This window comes from Melitaea cinxia, chromosome 30 (assembly GCF_905220565.1).
Source record: "Melitaea cinxia chromosome 30, ilMelCinx1.1, whole genome shotgun sequence".
Taxonomy (NCBI): Eukaryota; Metazoa; Arthropoda; class Insecta; order Lepidoptera; family Nymphalidae; genus Melitaea; species Melitaea cinxia.
The window spans coordinates 2,165,849-2,187,992 of NC_059423.1; the positions used below are offsets into that span (position 1 = coordinate 2,165,849).

A 22,144-nucleotide genomic window follows, 5' to 3' on the forward strand; every position below is an offset into this window, starting at 1 on the left:
TTTCTACTGTTTCCGGTACTTTTGTTAATAGCATTTATTGGCAAAGCTGTGACTGTTGATTATGATTCAATGGTCTTTAAAAACAATTTCATCTCAATCATTTCTACCGTCAAGTTCCTACATTCATAAAACCATTTGTTTTACATATGAACTGTTTATTACTCAGTAATTATTATTATTAAAACGAATAATTTTTGAATACGGAAACAGTGTATGAGTAATAAAAATAACGATTCTAAAAACAATAACAATGTCTATCAGACATATTTTGATGAGTCATAATTTTACCAACTTGATAGAAAAAAAACTATAAATCCATATTTGCAAATATCTATTTTAATAAGAGAAAAATATGTAGCTATCTACAAAATTTCTCTAACCCACTATAGAGGAAGGGAGCTCTGCCCAACAGAGGGTCTCATAATATAAGACTATATTTCTGAAATCATTTGTATATACATTAGGTATATATATATATATATATATATATATATATATATAGAAAAACATTAAAACTAATTATTACGTTTTAGGGCCAGTTTTATTGGTTGCGGATAACGTGTATCTTGCAAATAACTTACGAGCATACTTCAACAGCACGAGAACATGCCATTAGAACGTAATTCTCCTTAATTCAACTACAACTTTTAGATTTATATTTGCGAATGCAAATATCTCATAAATATAGTGGAATTCGGTGGTAAAAAAGGATAATGTTATTTTTATCTGTTGGATACCGTTATCCACAACCGATGAAACGGGCCTTTTATATAGTAATATACAAAATGTATACAAAGACATTTAATGCCAGCGTGCCAGTTACTGACACAATTATAACTATTATAAACCGGCAATGTCAGATCTATTCTCAAAACATAATGCATATTATAAAATGACTATTTACAATTGAATACTTATATTACATGTCAAAATTATTCTTTATAAAATCGGGAGGTAATTATCAAAACTAGTCCAGTCCACTATTCTAAATTATTAAATTTTGTTATTATTAATTCAATAAAGCTATTTAAATTTTTTTTTTTTTTTAAGAATTTATATTAGACTTGGTTTGAAGGTAATCAAATTCGTTTCTACCCTCGGTTAGGTGTTGAAAAATTTTGTAAACAAAATTTTCAATTTGGAGATAGTTTCGGAAATAACCGCCAATAGTATTAGTAAAACATTGTATAGAGTTAAGTTAACTGGAAGGGTAGTTTTGAAAATTACCCCCGAAACAAAACACAATACCCAAAGTATCTGCTTTTCTATAAGATATATATTATAAAAAATTCAGAATTCTTTGGCTCTCATAGAAACAATAATTTTATGAGAAGGAGTGACAACACGATGTCATTATAAAGATAAGTCACACACACAGACAGTTGTACGTTTTACGTACGAGTCATAGGAGAGTTATTACTGAACTTTTTCATAATTTAGAGTCAAATACTAGAATATCTTTTAGAGTAGAATTTTGATTTTGGAAAGTTATTCAGAAATTAGATAATAGTTATTTTATTATTAAGATAGGAAATTAAGGAGTTTTTTGGATAAATTTTTTGGCCACTATGTTTGGTTTAAGAGTTTAGAAGACTACTTAAAGGGGACGAATGATGTGATATATCAAAATTCTTGTGAAACGACTACTGCCTGTGTCTTAAAATTATAAAAAAAAACTTTAAAAATAATATATAGCTGCGTAAAATTAAGTATAAGCACATTAAAATCACATCTGAGTTAAATAAGTACTCTATTTTGATTTTTTTTTTTGTAATTTTTCTTCAATTTTTGGGAATGTGAACAAAAGCGTATCACAATTTTTAAGTATACTTTAGGCGGCAAAAAGAAAATGTAAAAAATAGTACTATTAACAATTATTATAAGCACGACTTATTAAAAAATAATATTATTTTTACTGTCACTGTTGACTTTTAATTGTTTATATTTATTGCCTTTTTAGTTCTTAGTAAAAAGGTTGTTTTCCTAAAGTCGCCTAAAGTCACATTTCGAGTTGCCACAGCAAAATATATACAAAATTAAAAAAAAGCAATAATTCATGTTTATTAACATTTGAGATACAACGATTCTTACAATAAACTTTAAATTTTGTATTCATTTTAAAATTCTAAAAAGATTTAATTCTTTAACGACACTAAAGGCACGGTTTTTTTTTTACTTGGCATTATTAAATATAGAAAATTCATCCGTGCCGGAATCTTGGGATATGCGTGCTAAGGTTTATTATTTTTATTTATAATAAAATAAATTAAATATTATACTTTTCTAATTTTGAAAATCGAACTAAATGACTGCTAAACTAATATACAAACTACTTTAGAAGTACATCCGGCTAAAACGAACTACAACAACAGTATATTGAAAAAAAAAAACCACTCCACGAAGGTATCTCAACAAAATAATGAGTATCTCCTATTTTTTTAAGGAATGTTTAAAAAAATTGTGCGATAATACTGCATTTTTTTTCTATTCCCTATTTACATACAAACTTTACTTTTATTTACAAAACTTATTTAATATTCGAAATAAAAGGTCGAGTGACATTCGCAACAACCTCTATAAAAAAAAGGAAAAAAAAACTAGAAAAAACTTGTTACAGCCGCATACACGAGTTCATTAACCTACATACCCTTCACAGCGTGTTTGAATAATAACCGTAATTTTTTCCTATATACAGTCTGTTCACAAAAAATATCACAACAATAAAACTCCCGCGTTTCAAAATTAAATTACATCTGTCTCGCTCGCACGTCCAATGTTAGACAAGGACAGACTCACTCGCTCATAACTCATATGTCCACTTCGCAGATTTTCCTCTTTTGCGGGAAACCGTATTTGTCCTTTTTGACTACCTCCTGTTTTAAACGGAGGTAGGTCTCTAGCCTGGATAGCGCGTATTCCTGTGAAAAAAAAATACTTCGAAAACATGACTAAAATTTAATACATATAAAAAAAAAACTCAAAGAAGTCTTTCTTAATTCAAGCGTATTTAAACCAATAGTAAGTCATAAAACAATTATAAATACGGGGGTACTTTACAAATCCAAAAAAAAGAAATAAACTACACATGGTAAAAAAAAATCAGAAAAAAAAACATTCCATGAAGAAAAAAAAATTTGTTTGCTTTAGACCATACGACTGAAGTAAAACTTCTAACTAAACTACTAGAGAGAACTGCTTTTCCTATGTTACACCTCAGTGTAATATAGGAAAAGCAGTTCTCTCTCTTTCTTCACTAACTTATATCTCCCTCTCAACTTCAGTTCGCCTCGCCCGATCACGCTTTTCGTAACGCTCTCGTCACTCATTCACCAGCTAACACACAAAGTCAAGCGTGCGTAAGAAGATTTTACACCGAAAATTGTTATAAAAAAAATTTCACTCACCCAGTAACCAAAAGGTATTTGACTCTTGGAAGCATTGACGACAGACCACAGGGACCAGAACAGGTGACTAGCTAGAGCAAACGCGTCGACTTCGCTTAGGAGTTGATTTACATCATCGATTGATGGTTCCACATCCACATCTTTGTCTGAATGATTCGAGTGGTAATGCTTTAGATACTCCTTGATGAAAATCTCCTGAAAAATAAAATACTTGGTCAGATTTTTGGAGGCTGAGGAATGAGTCGAAAAAAATTTTAGGGATTATTTTTTTTTAATTTTTAAGGCTTTTTCTTTTTTTTTTTCTTGATTGATTTTTAAATTTTTTTCGTTTCTTTACAATAAAATTTAAATTTAATTAATCGAATTTACAATAAACTCAAATATACAAATGTTAATTCGTATAAAAATCAAGAGAATTACCAAAACAGAATCGCCGATTAAACTAAAGAAAATTGACAAGTTGACAACAATTTTTTTTTATAGATTAATAAAATGTAAATCAAAAAAACTCATTTCCTTCCGATAGAAAACGCGACGCCGTTTTATCCGAGAGTTATAATACGAATTTCCCAAGTTCCATAGTCCTTGGTTCCTCTCCGGCGGCCATATTTAACTCGCCAGCTAAAAACCAAGCATAAACAAACACAAGCTGCGTAGTGGTTGTTTTAGGCCATTTTTTATTAGCTATATCAATTTTTTTTTTCATGATAAATATTGTTTCTTACCAAAAATTTTTTGATACCAAAAAAAATTTTAACAAAAAAATTTAAGCAGATATAGAGTTACAACTAATAGTGTTTCATTGATACAGCTAATATAAATTAGATGGTTTCACAGTATGATGTATTTGACCACAATACATTTTTTTATTACTTGATTCTATATAAAACCTCTATCGAACACCATGTTTTTTTTTTGACTATTTTTTTTTTTTACGAAAAATTTATACAATTTCTTCTATCAAAATATAGTTGAGATAAATTTATTTTTAAGTAGAAGTGATTCATAAAATACATAATTACAAAAAAAAAATGCTTTGTGTTTGCGCCCTATATAATAGTTTTTGTAGTAAATTTAAAGTTTAAACAATGTAAACACAAACTAATCTTTTAATTATAAGTTTTTACTAAATATCTGTCATTAGAGAAAAAAAATATTGCCCCCCACCTTTATTATAATTTTTTGTAGTACCGCTTATGTATACGGTCAAACTTATCCCAAAAAATTTCAAATTTTCAAAACAGTGTAATAACGAGTTTTAATTGTTCCACATCATTATACCAAATTTTTGATAGGTTGATTGACACAGCCGGTAACATCCTACTGCTGGGTCTTTTTCTATATATAGAAGGGTCGGAACCGAATGCATATTTTATCATTCTAACATATATTTTATGAATGACTTCTAAGCATATTTTGATGTAAATTGTAGGCGGTTGATAGAGGATTTTTTAAAATCAATCATAAACGAACCTCACCGCTATATCGCGGAGGTTGTTTCCGTTTCTGTAACTTTAAAAAACATGATCAAAGCGTTGGGCCTACGTGCGATTTTGTATAAAAAATTACCATATTTTAAGACATGCATTTTTTAAATTCTATTAATTATTTTTGACACACTGATATTCTTAATAAACAAATATAAATAAATAAACATAAATATCAACAATTTTTTAATTTTTTTTGCGGTTGGATAACAAGGTTTACCCCCTCACAAAAAAAAAAAAACTTTAAAGGTATTTGGAAATGGAAGATAGTTTTTGTAGGAAATTGTCAAACTCAAATTTCATTGTATGGACAGATATTGCCACAAAATTTAAAGTTATTTCTATTTTCCACACAGTTCTGTTCAAAGGATGTATTCATATTTTCTTTGTATACAGTATCGCACGTTTTAACAGCCCCCATGATAATGTTCGTGTCCTTATGAAGCTATATTGATATCAAAGCTGTGTTGTTAGGAGTTTGGAAGCAGCGCACGTTAGTTATGTGATATTTTCTGATCATTTTATTCTGAAATGGAAGGTCTATTGTCTTCTTTTGGATTGACTTAAATTCTTTTCGACTTTTAAGTTCAGTAAAAAAAAAAAAAAGTATTTTTGTTTTCTAATGTTGACGCGAATTTCATTCGCTACAATGAAGCAACTTTTTTTGGATTTTATCGCGGTTTGTTAAGTGGTTTACATACTCGACGTTTCGGATACTTTGCAGCTACCACGGTCACGGGAGGACCCCGTCAGTAATAAGCGATAAAACCCGAAAAAGTTGTTTTATTGTAACATATTTTTCGTTTCGAATGTAGATTATTTTGTAAAGATACTAAGAAACTTAGATGTTTTACTTTAAAAATCTATCAAACCAGAAGGGTCTGTTTCAGCTGTGATTGATAAGTTTATCTTGGACATAAGTTACTGATAAGTACTTTCAGCACGAGGAAAAAACAAGTATATAATAAACTTTTATCTGCTGGATATCGTTATACGTCAAATAGCTGTATCAACAACCGGTAAAACAGGCCCTTAAAAGTAGATACATTTATTAGAAAATTCTGTATCAATTATTATAAGAGGAAAAAAAAATTAAAAAGATCGAAGTCAATCCACAACATATTACGACTAGCAACAATAAAGATCGCCTTCCATTCACAAAAAAAAAAACCAAAATAACATACAAAAAAATCAAAGAAATTACCTTTTGCTCTAGAGTTGGACAATTCTCCTGATTTTCATAATAAAACGGGCTCTCCGGGTTCGTGTAATCGTAGGACCATTCTTGGAAATGATTAGCTATGTCAAATCCTCTGTAGTTATATGCGCAGTACTCAAAATCGATCAAGACCAGCTTTGGCTCTCCAGAGTCAGATATATGGCTGTGGATAGAGTCAGATGTATTGGTGTCATCGAACTGAGTTAGTACATACTGAGATTTCTTTGAGTCTTCGAATGTGTACTCATCGTCTGATGTTGATTGAATTTCATCTTCTAAAAGGAGGATGTTACCTAAAAAGTAATATATAAATTTGTTAAATAATATATTATTGTCTGTTTGTATGTTAGGAAAATAAATACCTATATTGTAGGTAGCCTCGATTGATAAAGATAATTTTTTTTTTTTACATATACAAAGACATGTATGTTATGACTTCGAAGTGGGAATCGAACTCACAACTCCTTGAGCAGAAAGCAGTTTCGTTCAAACTAAACAGTCTAGTTATTAGACACAGTCAAATAGACATAGGAGTTAATTTTAGTGGGGATTCAGTGAGTGCAAGGCGATATAAGTTTTATATTTAAAACATTCTTTTACCTTCTTGCATGTCATTGTGACAGAAGACGACCGGTGATTCGACGGTCGTCAGGAATTTCTTCAACCATTCTATTTCTTTCTCAAAGTCTACCGATTTCAGCTGTTTGATTATATGCTGTTCTTCGTCGTTCTATAAGTAATTAAAACAGGTTTTATTAATACAACGTTACAACATTCAGCCTGTATCATTCCACTGCTGTGCACAGGCCTCTTTTTCCACGTAGGAGATGTTTTGGATGTTAATCCGCCACGCTGCTTGACTGCGGGTTAGCGGATTTATTTCCTACTATAAGTGATGATCGCTATCAGGTGTACATGATAACTAGAGATGAAACGGATCTTTGGTAACTATCCGGTATCCAGCCTATCCGGCCTTGTTTTCACTATCCGGCTGGATACCGGATAGTAATTCAGTATCCGATCGCCAGATAGTAATTCAGTATCATCATCATTGGCTTTAATCCATCTATTGCAGACGATTTAGGCAGTGTCAGACAGACACTGTGTCGGCTAGAACACTCTTCGTGAAAACGCAGAGTTGCCTAAGCTCTGCGCCACCCTCTCGACCTCACTGGCTAGGCCCACAGCAACGACGAGTCGATACCTGTGGAGCCAGTTCGGCTGCAGGAGTCTTTCGCATTTTAGAGCTATGCCACGCAAGCTTGACGGAGACCCAATTCCGGGTTTCAAATGAAGTTTTCCTTCTCCAGGACCCTGATGATTTTGAGCCTGGTTTATCCCTCGGTCGCCTTTTACGACCCCCACGGGAAGAAAGGAAAGTGTGTGTGTGTGTGTGCGATACACCAATCAGCTAAGTTCCGCCGGATATTTGGCTATTCAGCCACATGGTTGGGCGAATATCCGGTATCCGGTATCCGGCCAAACTGGTATCCGTTTCATCACTAATGATAACAACCGGGACCGACGGCTTAAAGTGCTAGTTTAATTAATAATTTCGCACCAAAAATCCATCATGTGTTTTGTCCATAGTCACCACGCTGGGCAGGCTTTAGGCTTTTTTCAGGCGGGTTGATGTCCGCAGGGCTGGCTTTGTCGCACCGAAGACGCTGCTACCCATCTTCGGCCGGTGTATTTCAAAGCCATCAGTTGGATGGTTATGGCGCCATAGGTCGGCTTTTTAAGTTCCAAGGTGGTAGAAGGAACTGTATTATTCCTTAGTCGCCTCTTACAACACCCACGGGAAAAGAGGGGGTGGCTATATTCTTTACTGCCATAACCACACAGTTAACTTCTTTGATAATATCTGCAATGGTGTGGTGATTAAACTCCAATCTACGATCTGCACGGAGAAAGCGGCCTATGCTAAACAGTCCATGTTAAACTGAATTGATGATCATAATATAGATAAAAGGTAAAAAAATGTATATTAAAGACCTTGCCAGTATTATTTGTTGATAACCTCTCCTCCTTAACGGTCTTCAGCCATTTCCCCATGGTTTTCCATAACCAATTCGGTTCCTTGGATAATGGTACATCCATAGAATGTATGGCAGCCATTTTCTCGGCTATTTTCATAGATAACGCAGGTTCTGACAGTTCCTTGGTTAAGAGTGCCCGAGCCTGTAAACAAGACTAGTTTTTAGAAATATAACAAAAAAAATCTGACATATGACTGAATATGGTAATTTCCAAATCTTTGTTGCTTTTTCTTTAAAAAAATTTTACAATTTCTGAGGATTGATGGAAATTAAAAAATCATTATAGCCAAGTCTAATATATAATGTAAAATTTTCATAAAAAAATATTCTCATTTTGTTTTTATTTACCAAATAGCCTATTACTAACGACTTTACTTTCAAATGTTGTTGTTAGTAGAATTGTGAACATAAAAACATAAATATATGTATGTCTCAATGTAGTTATGTATGTGTATGTTATATGTATGTATGTATGTATGTGTGTGTGTATATGTGTATTATATATTATATACTAATATATTTACTTCTTTATATGTTTTTTTTTCTTTTTTAATAATTATGTAAGTTGTTTTTGTCTATTTATAATATTTATATATTTTCCTCCTTAATTTGTGCACACCTTTACCGCTGCTACTGTATCGTGTCCAGTACCCAAAGGTTATTTATTTATTTTATACTTTATTGTACACCACGAATACATTACAAACAAAGCATAAAGATAGTTACAGACAGTGAAGTACAATGGGCGGACTTATGGCTAATTAGCCATTTCTTCCAGACAACCCATATCTGGTGGTTATCTGGAAGAAATCGCTATTTAGAGATAAGATTGCCTTTGTACATCTTTTATTGTATCTTTCTTTATTTGTGTCTGTATTTCGGTGTACATTAAGAATAAATAAATAGAATAAATAAATAAAAACTAATTTGATGACTTTAAAAAAATATTATTATTAAGTATGGCGCAGGTGGCCAGCTTTCCGCTCCTAGATTGTGGGTTCAATTCCCATCTCAAAGCTTTTTGAAGTAAAACTGCTTTACGGTAACACTTTGACTTGGGGAGTAAACTGGTGAATCCGTGACGAGAGCGTTAAGAAAAGTGTGATCGGGAGAGGCGAACGGAAGTTGAGAGGGAGATATGAGTTAATCAAAATAGAAAGATAGAGAGTTACGTTTTTACGAAGTTTTAATTCAATTGTGTAGTCTAAAGCACACTAATAAATACTAAATAAATACATACGGGTATATACTCCTCAATCCTGCCTCCAGAGAAGACACCATGAAGCTTGGGGCCCAACCGCCTCTCAGATAACAAAGTAAATATCACAGATTCGGTAACGATCGCGTCCATTGCTCGCTCACCGTGTACTTGACCATATATACGTAGCAAAACCTGAAATAATAACAGCAATGTATTGTAAAAAATTAAGTATTTTTTACAATTCAATTATTAAACAAAGTGTTGTAGAATGATAGTTGCTTTAGTAAACAAGAAATTTTACAGTAAATACCAAATTCAAAGCATCAAATTTTTCTTTAAATTAGATTTATAACTTTTCAAAACAAATATTTCACTAATAGGGTTTGTCTCAAGATGTCTAGAGAACGTCATGGTATCTTCAAGAGAATGATACTGTATTTAGGGTGTCGGCTCCCTCCTAGAGATTTTCCAGAAATAACTCCCAAAGCAACCATGCCCTGAGTGTACCTATACCAGCCGGAATGTTAGCGGCCTTTACATTCAACCAACTATCGGCCCACAACAGGCTCGGTTTCTTTTATTATTTTATGATCAGCAGAGGGTTGGGCGAAAAGTTCCTTTTATTTGCTAAACATGAATTATTTAGTATCGAATTTCCATCACATTTCCATTGCATTTTGGAATTCGTGTTCATGTCAAAATTTTCGTGTCTCAATTTCTCGAATATCTCGACCTAAGTCTCGAAATCTAGACAAGCGTGCCGGGAAGTCCCGGAACGGCATTTCGCCAGTACAAAAACTCTATTTATTAGTCATTATTATGTGTTTCTGGTGTTGCAGGTATATAAAGGCTACTGTAACCGCTTACCATAAGATATATGCTTCTTCGCCCACCCTAAAACCCATTTAATTCAATGAAAAATATTATAACAAATTACCTTCTTCGGTTCGTCCATAGAAAAGGAATGAGAGCTCATTAGAGATTTCTTCGTAAGTTCCGTCTCCGGAGAGTTCTCTCTCGCGTAAGCTCCTAGCTTCGACGTGTCGGACGGCAGAGCTACATAATAGAGAAAGTTCGACAGACCGCCACTGAAACGAAATAAATAATTATTGATAATCTATAATTAGTATTTCTTGCAAGCCGCGCCGCGTTGGCGCAACGGTTACAGCCATGGACTGTACCTGTTGCTGGCGGTTGCGGGTTCGATCCCCGCACATGACAAACATTTGTATTGGCCATACAGATGTTTGCCGTGGTCGGGGTGTTTGTGCAGTCCTTGTGGGTCTCCCCATCGTGCCTCGGAGTACGTTAAGCCGTCGGTCCCGGTTGTTATCATGTACACCTGATAGCGACCGTTACTCATAGTAGGGAATATATCCGCCAACCCGCATTGGAGCAGCGTGGTGGATTAAGCTCTGATCCTTCTCCTACATGGGGAAAGAGGCCTATGCCCAGAATTGGGATATTACAGGCTGAACCGTATTTCCTGCAAGATATTACCAATTTTATCTATAAACACTAGTTTTTTTTAAAGAGAAACTGTAGTTTCTTGCCGATTCTTCTCTACAGAATTTACGTTCCGATTCAGTGATAGATTCAATTTTAATAATAACTAAACATGTTTAATTTTTAAAATGAAGATTCAAAACTTTTGAAGCCTATTTAAATAAAGCTATTATTGATTTTCATTTTGTAGGGGATAGACAACCAAATACCCAGTAGAACAGCGTGGTGGGGTAAGCTCAAACCCTTCTCCTATTGGAAGAAGATGCCCATGCTACTTAATGATGAAGTATCTTATAACCTTACTGAAGACCACAGATAAAAAATATTGCGCCCACTAATAGTGTTGTGTTCCTGTGGTGAGTAATGTGGAGAGCTTAAGATGATGCTGTTAACAGCGTATAGCGGTAGGCTTGGCAATGCGTTTGTGATGCTCCTAGTGCTGTGAGCGTCTATAGGCTACAGTAACCCGAATACCAAATTGGATATTTGTTTTATTATTGCACTAATTACTGTCAGAGCATGGTCTGTATAGAGGAAAATTACAAAGAAAAAAAAAATATATATTCACACGGAACGGAATTCACGGAATAATCTATATGGCCGTAGTATCTTCAGGTCAACTAATCTTGTAATAAAAAAAAAAACTACATAAAACAAAGGACGCCTTAAATGATAACGGGTATGTTTGAACTCTATAAGAAACTCTGTACACGTCTCGACATAACTGCGTAGTACAATGTAGGTCAGTGGAAAATAACATTGGTATGTTGTACGAGATTATCAAATTCCGGCATAATCTATACTACAGCCGATTATTTTATTGAAAATCCTTCGAAAATTGTTATCGATACTTTATTTCACAAACTTAGAAGTACTATATTACAATGATAATGTGGCAACAATATCCGAAGAAATGAGATTAGCATCTGTAACCGAACTATGCCGATATTTAAACTGAAATCTGCCAATTTTGCCTGCCCAGCGTGGTGACTATGGGCAACACATATGAGTTCACGCCATTTTTGGCGGGAACTTGTGCAGGCATGCTATGTCCATGCATATAGGAATGCAAATAATTTTAATTAGGTATTTTAATGAAATTCAAATTAATCTAGAAAGGCATATCTATATACGCGGCGAGTGTACCAAGTTAGAAAACTTGTTCAATCAGGCAACCATACTTAGTAATCAGACGTAATCAAAGTTTTGTAGTATTAAAATAGCCTTGAAATATCAACAATATCAGTTATATATATTATATGTCTAAATCTAATCAATATTCCATGTTATACTAGCTAAGTTATTACAAAGAAAAATTAATGAGAATTATCTTATTATTTTCGATAGATAGATTTTGATATCTGTTTGAAGTGAAAGTAAAAATTATATCAAGAAATCTATCTTACTAGCGGACCCAGCAGACGTTGTCCTGCCCAGAATACAGCTACTAAATTTGATTGCCGACATACCGAAAGCAGCGCCACCTACTAGGTCCAATTGTGTTTTCAAACCATCCATGAAACCACAGAAATATACGTACAAAATTTTAACCACATCGGTTCCAGCCGTTTAGGTGTTCAGTGACAAACACACGTACAAAACAAATATATATATATATAGTCAGAGTAGCATTTTTTTTGGAAAAACCCTACTTCTTTCAACTACCCAAACTCAAGCAAAACATCAAATTCCGTCATGGATATAATTGTACAGAGAATTCAAGGAAAAAATCGCTATCAAAAAACGTAAATAAAACGTGTCGCTATCACGTAAAAAAGTATACGGTATTTTTTCTAAAATCCAGGAAAAACATTAATAAATATTGTTATCTGATGTCGAATAAAAACTTCGTAAAAAAATGTACACAATAAAGTTAAAAATGGATATTGATTGCTATAACGCGGTTACCTCTTGAAGGTCATAAGTTTCAAATGAACAAAATGTGTGCTAAAAAATAGTCAATTTTTTTGGAATTTCAGGGTTTCGACCATGAAATTTGCGCGTTAGATCATTATTCACTAATATCCACAAAATAGTAAACACGCGAAAGCTTAGTCAGGATGGATGGGTTTTTGTTACTGTATGATGTAAAACTATTGAATTAATTGTTATGGCACTTGGTACGTGGATGCAGAATAGCAAGACATAAGCAGCTTTTTTCTCGAAATTCACCCGAAATCGGAAATTATGAAGGAGAAACTATGAGGTGCAGATAGTTACCGACAAAATTTATTAATAACTTCTAAATGGTATCATAATGTACTATTTTAGGGCATAACAATATACCTTATTTTCATAGAAAGATTCAAGACGACTATTGAACAAAGAAATCATACTAATCTTCACTTGAATTCGCTTTGTGCCTTCTAATTACGGCCGGGTGAATAAGCTTGAGTGGGTAGTCAAGAAATTCAAAATTACTCATAACAATACGTGGGGCGGCTGAAAAGTTCTGAGCCTAGGGTACTTGCAGTCGTACTATTTACTTATCCGGTGGGTCACTATTTGAATAAACATCTACCCACTATATAATCGAAGTTTCACGTCATTAGCTTCATTACGCTTTAAATAATTGAACCGTAAACATCACCATGTCTGAGTCATCACTCACTTAACGAAGTTTGAGCATCGCGCCGTCATCACATTCCTCGTTAAAAAGGGGAAAACAGCAAAAGAAAATTTTGAAGAAACTTCTAGTATATACGGAGAATCTGGACCGTCGTCAGCCACGGTTAAACGATAGACACGCCTATTCCAACAAGGCTCTGGAAGATGACCCTCGCTTGGGTCGGCCGAACACCGCAGTCACCGATGAAAACATCGAAAAAGTAAAAAAAAAAATGTACTGGACGATCGCCGAATAAAATTGTGGCAGATAGCAAAAGAGCTTGGCTTTAGTAAGGAACGAGTTGGAGATATTATGCACAATCATTTGCATATTAATAAAGTCAGTGCGCGTTGGGTGCCAAAAATGCTCACGCCACTTGACAAGCAGCGGCGCGTTGATACTTCTGAAGAGTTTTTAGACTTGTGCAAGGATAATTTGGAAGAAATTTGCACTCGTATTGTCACCGTTGATGAAACGTGGATTGTGGACGAGACAATGCAGTGGATAGAGAAGGGGGAAAGACCGCCGAAGAAGTTCAAGGTGGAAAAATCGGCTTCCAATTTTTGGGATTGCGAAGGAGTTTTGCTCATAGATTGCCTTCCAAAAAAAAACTACAATTAATGCAGAGTATTATGCTGGGCTTTTAAAAAAAGTTCGCGAAGCCATTGTCGAAAAAAGAAGAGGTAAAATCAGCAAAAGAATTTTGTTTTTGCAAGACAACGCGTCGGTTCACACGGTGCGCATTGCGAGGAAAGCCTTGCGAGAAACTGGCTTCGATGAAGTAAATCACCCTCCTCCCATCATCCCTATAGTCCAGATCTGGCACCTAGCGATTATTTTTTATTTAAAAATTTGAAAAAAGACTTACGGGGACGAAGATTTGGGGATGATGAAGAGATGAAGGTGGCCGTAATGAACATTTTCTAGCCAAAGACGCGGGTTACTTTTTATCAGGGATACAAGCCCTCTATAAAAGATGTCAAAGGTGCATTGAAGTCCAGGGGGACTATATTGAAAAATAAATTTTATTTACATTTTTATCTAGACTCTTAATGCCATAGGCTCAGAACTTTTCAGCCGCCCCTCGTAAAATTCACAATTGAGTTCTATTTTATCATATTCAATGATTACTATGACTAACTCAGATAAATAAGAAGCCTGAGTTGACCATTATATTAATTACGTACATGAGCCGCGCTGTAATATTTTACAGCCTCTTACATACATCCACATTGACATTGTCAAAGCATCAGCATCTCATCTATAGTGGGTTTACGGGAAAAGTAAGCGTTGGTTGCTCTACGATACTAAAAATAAAAGGTGGCCAAAGTTAACCAAATATTTTACTTCATTGCCACTTGGTAGATAACTATGAAGAAGAGTCATATCAACTATATATAATCTACTATAGTATAAAAGTAAATACAGAACTCAGGATCAACTAATAAGGTAGTTAACAATGTGGAAAAAAACAAAATAACAATGTAGTTACAAATCAGATCTGTACCTTGAAAAACATAATCTTGAACATTATTTTAGTGGCACAGTTGTGCACTATACGACATTGTTAATTTCTAATAGGACTTTACAGCAGAAAGTTATTTTAAAACAGTTTTACGATCAATATTTAACGTGACATGAAATCCTGCTCGTTACGTGTACAGCAGAACTCAAGGTCGTCGGTTTGTTTAAGTTTTTTGCCTCCAGTCCATTGTGTATAGAAAAGGTTCGGTTAAGTCGAGACAAATTACTTTTTTTCTGGTACTTTTGTTGCTTTTTTACCCGATTCCCGGTAATGGAAGCTTCAATTATATACCGAGAGTTATATTGATCGAGTGAATTGTCGCTAAAAAAATTTGACGGATTTACGAAATATACATTTTTTTTAGATCTTACACGCGAACCACGTGCCATTGCTTGGGAGGCAAATAAATTTTTAATTTATACGTCACTTTGTAAAGAGGGTAGAAGGAAATTCTAAACTTTTTAGTTTTACAGTTAGGTCTGTAAATTAGTCGTCACTGGAAAAATTATAAGACCTTAATGTGATGTTATCTAGTCGATATGTAGAGAAATGTTTTTAATTTTATCTACTTTATAATATTATCAAATGTAAATAAAGACACATTTTCTTTATACGGATTATAAAATAAATTAATATGCAATCCCATAACCAATAGTAAGGTATATACAGAATGTTCGACTCCCTAACTGCGTTCCTTCAAATGAGGGGTTCTGTAGGTGTTATAGATCACATCTGATACACATGACACAGATGATACAGATGATAGTTCTGACACAGATGATAGTTCACATCCACGTAAAAAAATCTAGCCCTTTTTTAAATTTGACTTTGTTTTATTATACGATCTACTCTGGCAACGTACTTGCATAACCGACCAATACTATTTTTATTAGCCATAAAAAAACGTCGATAAGTGAATACTTTTATGTATCTAGAAGAATATTAGCCTTAAGTCGTTAGCTCTGTTATACACTAGTACTACCAATTAAACTTGCAAATAGTTCACATGTACCTATTAGTATTAATTAATTCTGTGAAAAAATATGCACACAAAACCTAAATTCACTTTATTTGAAGCTAGGACATTAGTCCTTGTAGAACCGTTACACCTGTTATAAATTAATGGTCTAATGAACCTTAATTGGTTGTGTGTAATGGAATAATAATAATTACATTTTTTGTATAATATAAAAACTAATCTACCATTTATAAGTAGTGTATTAATATAGTAAAAAATTTAATAGTTTTGCTCAGATGGACGCAAATAAACTATCGAACAAAGGGTAACAAGGGTAAACTATAAATTAGAGCCACCACAACAACTTGCAAAAACTGGAGTTGCCTTGCCATGTCTTGTTTGATTTTCCACTCTTGCAGGTGAAATTAGCAAAATGACACGTTCCATCTTGGCAAATTGAAAGCCATAATTATAATAATGAATGAATGAAATGGGGAATGAGGGATATCAAGTCGCTGAACCCATGATTCATACCCTTCAGGCGTTAATTAAAACCCATTGAAGTCAATTTTTTTCATAATTAACAATACAATTTTGAAACATTGAGAAGGAAAGCAGTACGGTAGACTGAACCTCAATCTTGACCTTAGATGACCTTACATGACAAAACGCTACAATGATGTCATAAAGCTATGCCCAGCAACAACGCCTTATCGGCCATTTACTGTGTATTTATAACCCAACATTATTATCGGCAGTATAGATAAAAGAATATCCTACCTAATTCGTCTAAAATCCAAGTCAGTCGGATCGACAGTCTTCCAAGCTCCATGAAGATAGTTTCTGCAGATTCTACCCGCTACCTCTCGCATCTCTTCCTCGGTACCGCACATTTGTAGTTTCTGAAAGAGATAAGAATAGTAATAAACATTAGAAATTTACTTTATATTCTAAGATTATACGGCGGAGTTTATCTATACTACAAAAATTTGTTAGTTCAAATCTTCTAAGAAGAAGATCTGCGCACGTGTCAACAATTTGGACAAAAATTTTTTTGGAAGACAATTAGTGTAATGAGAGCACATTAAATCCTTATTTCGATGCTGCATAGGTCTATATGTACTCCTTTAACCAAAGAGAGGACCAAATTTTTTAGTCCCAACGATGAAGATGCTCAGTAATTATATTTATACGTTGAGTTTTGTTTCAAATTTAAATAAATACCACTAAATACACTGATTAGCGTGCTCGGTAAATTGAAACATTGGCAGTTTATAATCAATCCATTGAAAGTTGTATCTGAACCAAAACGGTTAACATAAAACATTAACAAGTGGGTGACTCCTAACTGTGTTCCTTCAACTGGAGGGGAGGGTGGAGGCTGGGGTGCTGTAGATGTAATATTTCACGTTCCGCGTGTACAAAAATTCCTTGCCCGTTTTAAAATTTGAATTTGTTTAAATACACGAGCACCTTTAATAGACTCGTTCTACATGATACATGTCATGAGCGTAAGGATATAATTTACGGTAAAAAACGTTATACGAGTAAAATAATTCGTTTCCAATGTGGCGCGTTTTTTTTTATATAACTAGGTCGGCAAACAAGCGTACGACTCACCTGATGGTAAGCGATTACCGTAGCTTATAGACCTGCCTGCAACATCCCCCTAGGAGCCCTGGTCACCTTACTCACCAGCAGGAACACAATACTGCTTGAAAACAGTATCATTTAGCTGTGGTCTTCTGTAAGGTCGAGGCACACAATCCCACTACCCCAGTCGGGCTGCTCCATATTTTGAGCAGGAAATTTCCTGCTGTGCCCTACCTCAGTTAGTATATGTAAATTTAAAAAAAGGCCTAGGATATTATTTTTCACTTGGAATGTAATCTATAGCACATACAAATCCCCTATTTGAAGAAACGCTGGTAGGAATCGAACACTATATAGCAGATGGGAAACTAGTATCAGTACCTAACTAAACGATTATTTCCATATGCAGTACAAACTAAGAACGATACTCGTACGTAATGAAAGGCATAGGCAATCAACTTGCAAGTAATGCGTTTGTTTATTTCGTATCATACAAAGAGTTTACTCAAAATCGTGTCTCATCATACACAACATACAAAACCACATCATCAGCAAACGCTCATATTTAAATCATAATTATGGGATTTAAAAAATTCCATTCCTCTCTCTTATCTTCATTATTTATTATTTTATGTATGAGTATGAAACGTCATATTATTATTTATTGATTCACAACCGAAATAGTTTTCGTCTTATCTCTTATCTACATCCAGGACCTTGTCAGATAAGTCAGTAAATACGATAACGTGACACATTTAAACGTGACGTATGTTTGTAAATATTTTTTCCTGTCACAACTTAAGGGTTCAGACAGCCTTGGTATCAATAGTATCGGTCCAATTTTTTAAGTACTACTTATCAAAACTAAGTAGCTTCAAGATTTGGGCCGTCAATTTAATTCATCCCATCATTGATAACGAGGACATCATAAGATCCAACGGTAACTTACCGGGAGTATTTAGAATTCAGAAAAATTCGTTTTGCTCACAATCTTTTGAATTTCGAACACATATGGGTTTTTGCCCACGAATCGTTTATTGAACATGGGAATATAAGTTGTACTGTTACCAATACTTCTCTTTTATTAGGCAGAAAGACGTTAAGTTGATCAGTGATATTGCTTTAATCAACTGCAAGTTCCCATTACTAATAATACAGCTTAAATAACCTGTAAAAATCCCAAAACAAGACAAGTTCTCATTTGGATATAGAGGAAAGGAATGAAAATATATCGTGAGGAAACCTGGCTCTTCAGAACGTTTTAGGACATAAATACCCACTAACCTGCAGTTGAATAATGTGGTACATTAAGATTTAAACTTAATTTAATAGAAGAGTATTTTTTGTGAATTTTATAATGCTATCGTACGATAACAGTAACAAAGAAATTTAGTTATAAAAAATTTTATCTCTATATTTTTATCAATTTATAAATATTATGCATTTTTAACAGTATTTACTAATTACTTAATAAAAACAAACATCTTAACTTGTCATTTGTTTAAATAATTACTGTAACATTTTATAACTACGCCTAATATTCGAAACTGTGATCGCCCATGAAATAAGGTTGATATTTATAATTCATCTTGTATAGAAACGTGTTTTTACATAGCACTCAACTATATGTGTAAGTAAATATTTTAGTCATCGCTATAAATCATAACAAGATAATTATTATCACTTATTTTCTAGGAAACTGAAACGTATAAATGAAAATTAATTACAAGAATTGCATTAGATTTGCAACTATGTCCATTTGTAATATCTGTATGACGTTCTGGAACTTCTTAAGAGTATTGCTACCCACTTAAAGATCCCAAACTACCCGTCATATCAAATCACTTTCTACTTCTTTATGCATATTCGTGATTCCTCTGTTAAGCCTAGTACTTTTAAAACAAGTTTAATAGGGGGGATTATTACAACATTTGCCTATTTAATGACGTCTCATAAAATCATAATTGGCAGAATCATAGTTAGTGGATGCCGATCTGTCATAAAGTATTGGTCCTCTTTTGTTACAGAACTCTGCCTACTTGCCAAATGTCCATTGGATAAAAGAAAATGAGCAGTTCTATTTCAAAAAAGTCCAAGATTAAAATATAATGGTAATAAGCTACGCTTTATATTCATTCATTATTTATGAATATTATTATTTTTTTTTACGCTGATAAAAATTAATATTACGAAATCGTATTAATCATATCGATAATCTAAGATACCTAATCGACTTAGTACGGCACGCGCCTTAATCTAACACATAAGCTTTGGGTTATTATTTGATTATTTTGTAGTATCTTAAGTCACTTGGATTTTAAATTTACAACCTTAAATTATGATGTGAAAAAGACAAATTACCTATTACGCAATAATATATCCATAATATCCAATAAGTGAAAATAATATATATTTTTTCTTATTAAAAAAGAAAATAAGCAAATACCACTTGATGTACTAAATGGAAATGTAGCTTAATTCAGAAAAAATGTGAACATAGGTCGATTCGTCGTTAGCATGCTATACAAAGACTGTAATAAGTAAAATGTAAATCACTTCGTAATATAACATATGTACAAAATTACGCGTTGCTAAGAGTGAGTTGCTATGCGATATAAATTCTATACTATGTTGAACTACATATCAGCCCATCCTTATATAAAGTTTTTGTTTTATTGAACTACAATGTAAGGTAGACTGCAGGGTCAACGTGACGACGTGCTAACTCCGAACCTTGACTCAAGAATCGATACACAGTAAATATGTTACTTTAGGTAGAAAACTCTTTATAGCCAGAAGAAAAAAATGACGAGGACAAGGACACACTAAGATAATCTAAAAGTTTTTGCCTAAGAGCATTCGCTAGATTCAAACAATTAAAAAAAAGAACGTAAATCCTAAATAGAAAGTCGCATTCAAACAGATTTCATATTTTTATATGAATTAAACAAATGCTTACGCTAAAAGGCAATTTCAATATTAGAAAATTTAAACTTTTTTTTTATAAAAGCTTTGTACTTTATTGAATTTTTTATTGTTATAAATTTTCTCAATTCTTGGTTAGAGAGCAAAAAGCGTCTCTACTCAACTCTTCTACATCTCCACTTGTAATTCGTAACCTTCAAGCTTTCTACTTCAAAAAAAAATTTCTAGTAGTTTTTTTTTAAATTCTTTATTACACCCATACCTTAAAGGCTAAGTCGGCTTTTCTGGTAGAATTTTGGTATAAGCAATTACTAACACATTTGGGGACTACAAGTCTACAACCTAATAAAAAATAGGCTTGAAATAGCCGGCGACACTTATAGCTGTGTCATGACCAATAACAAAGGTTCCTTTCTACTTCCTCACATAATAGTGTTTTGGCCAACGGTACTCGCATAGCATCAAACAACCCACCAGATAGTTTCTAAGCCGAAAACAAAATATGGATCACGTATTTCATTTGGAATTCCGGCCAGAATATTAACAACACCTATTGTAAAATAATAATAAAAAAAAAAATGACGCACATAAAGATATCAGTAGACATAATTTCACTTACTTGATAAAAAATAATCTAGAGCCCATTACATATTCTTACAAATAATCTGGATTAAGATAATCTTATCAGAAGAGGTTGTTTAAGCCTGTCAAAAACCCACGTTACCACGAAACGTGAGTTATTATTATTTATAAAATTACTTGCAATGCAATTTATACTTTAATGCTAAAATGAACCTAAAGATATCATTAATTTGAATTCAGTAATCAGCGTCATCGGTGAGACAAAGCTAGCCCTGCGGTCACCAACTCGGCTGCCCAGCGTGGTGACTATGGGCAACACACATGAGTTCACGCATTTTTAGTGCAAACTTCTGGAGGCCTATGTCCAGCAGTGGACTGCAATAGGCTGGAATGATGAATCAGTTAAAATCAAAAATAGCTCTATTCAAATAGGCTGTAAACGCACTTTCGAATCGTCATTTTACAAATTAAAATTTCAAGTGTTATTTTTAAAAATGAAGCTACAACCGATTCGGAATGTATATTCTGCAGAAAAGAATCGGCATGAAACTTCGTAGTTACTCTTTTAAATATAATATATATTGTGTTTTAGTAATAATTCATATTCATTATCTGATATGAAAAAATCTTATCTTTAATTTGTTCGGTACAATTGGCGTATACATAAAAAAAAAATCAGACAATGACTCATGGTCGAAGCAGGGACAAATATATATTACCTTATCTAGTCGAATTTCTAGTAATAGACAATCAGGTACTTGACTTTCTTAGATTAGTCAGCAAGTAAAGTTATGTAATGAGATTGTATACAAAACAAGGTATCCAAACACATCACGATTCAAACTGCGATATCCTATCTTTTAATTTAGCTAATAGTGCTATGATGTTGGTACCCGTATCAATATAGTATTTAAAGAAATTGCAATAAGACTACTTATTAATAGACTGACTATTTTTTATTCAAGATAAATACACATTGGATAGTCTACTTCATTTCGAAACATGTTTGAAATGGAAAATTTTTGTTAGGTATTTCAGAATATTATTTATTTCGACGGAGTAGCTTCAGATTCGATTACTTGATGAGGAAATAACTT

General features: G+C 33.4%; 1 protein-coding gene across 1 annotated transcript; it reads right to left on the reverse strand.

Moving 5' to 3' along the window:
• Positions 1-1,733: 1,733 nt before the first annotated feature.
• On the reverse strand, positions 1,734-16,871 carry LOC123668170 (choline/ethanolamine kinase). The gene is made up of 8 exons (XM_045601961.1): positions 16,728-16,871; positions 10,288-10,438; positions 9,390-9,542; positions 8,106-8,291; positions 6,711-6,840; positions 6,096-6,403; positions 3,405-3,599; positions 1,734-2,918 (listed from the first exon to the last, which is right to left on the reverse strand). Exons 1-8 carry the CDS (start codon positions 16,838-16,840, stop codon positions 2,808-2,810), a joined length of 1,347 nt encoding a protein of 448 aa, XP_045457917.1. The 5' UTR covers positions 16,841-16,871; the 3' UTR covers positions 1,734-2,807.
• Positions 16,872-22,144: the final 5,273 nt, after the last annotated feature.

Coding starts and splice junctions, on each gene's coding strand:
- LOC123668170 (XM_045601961.1), bottom strand. CDS start 16,840: ATGTGCGGTACCGAGGAAGAGATGCGAGAGGTAGCGGGTAGAATCTGC. Junction 6,404..6,710: donor TCACAATGACATGCAAGAAG/GTAAAAGAATGT, acceptor ATTACTTTTTAG/GTAACATCCTCCTTTTAGAA. Junction 2,919..3,404: donor AAATACCTTTTGGTTACTGG/GTGAGTGAAATT, acceptor TTTTTTTCACAG/GAATACGCGCTATCCAGGCT.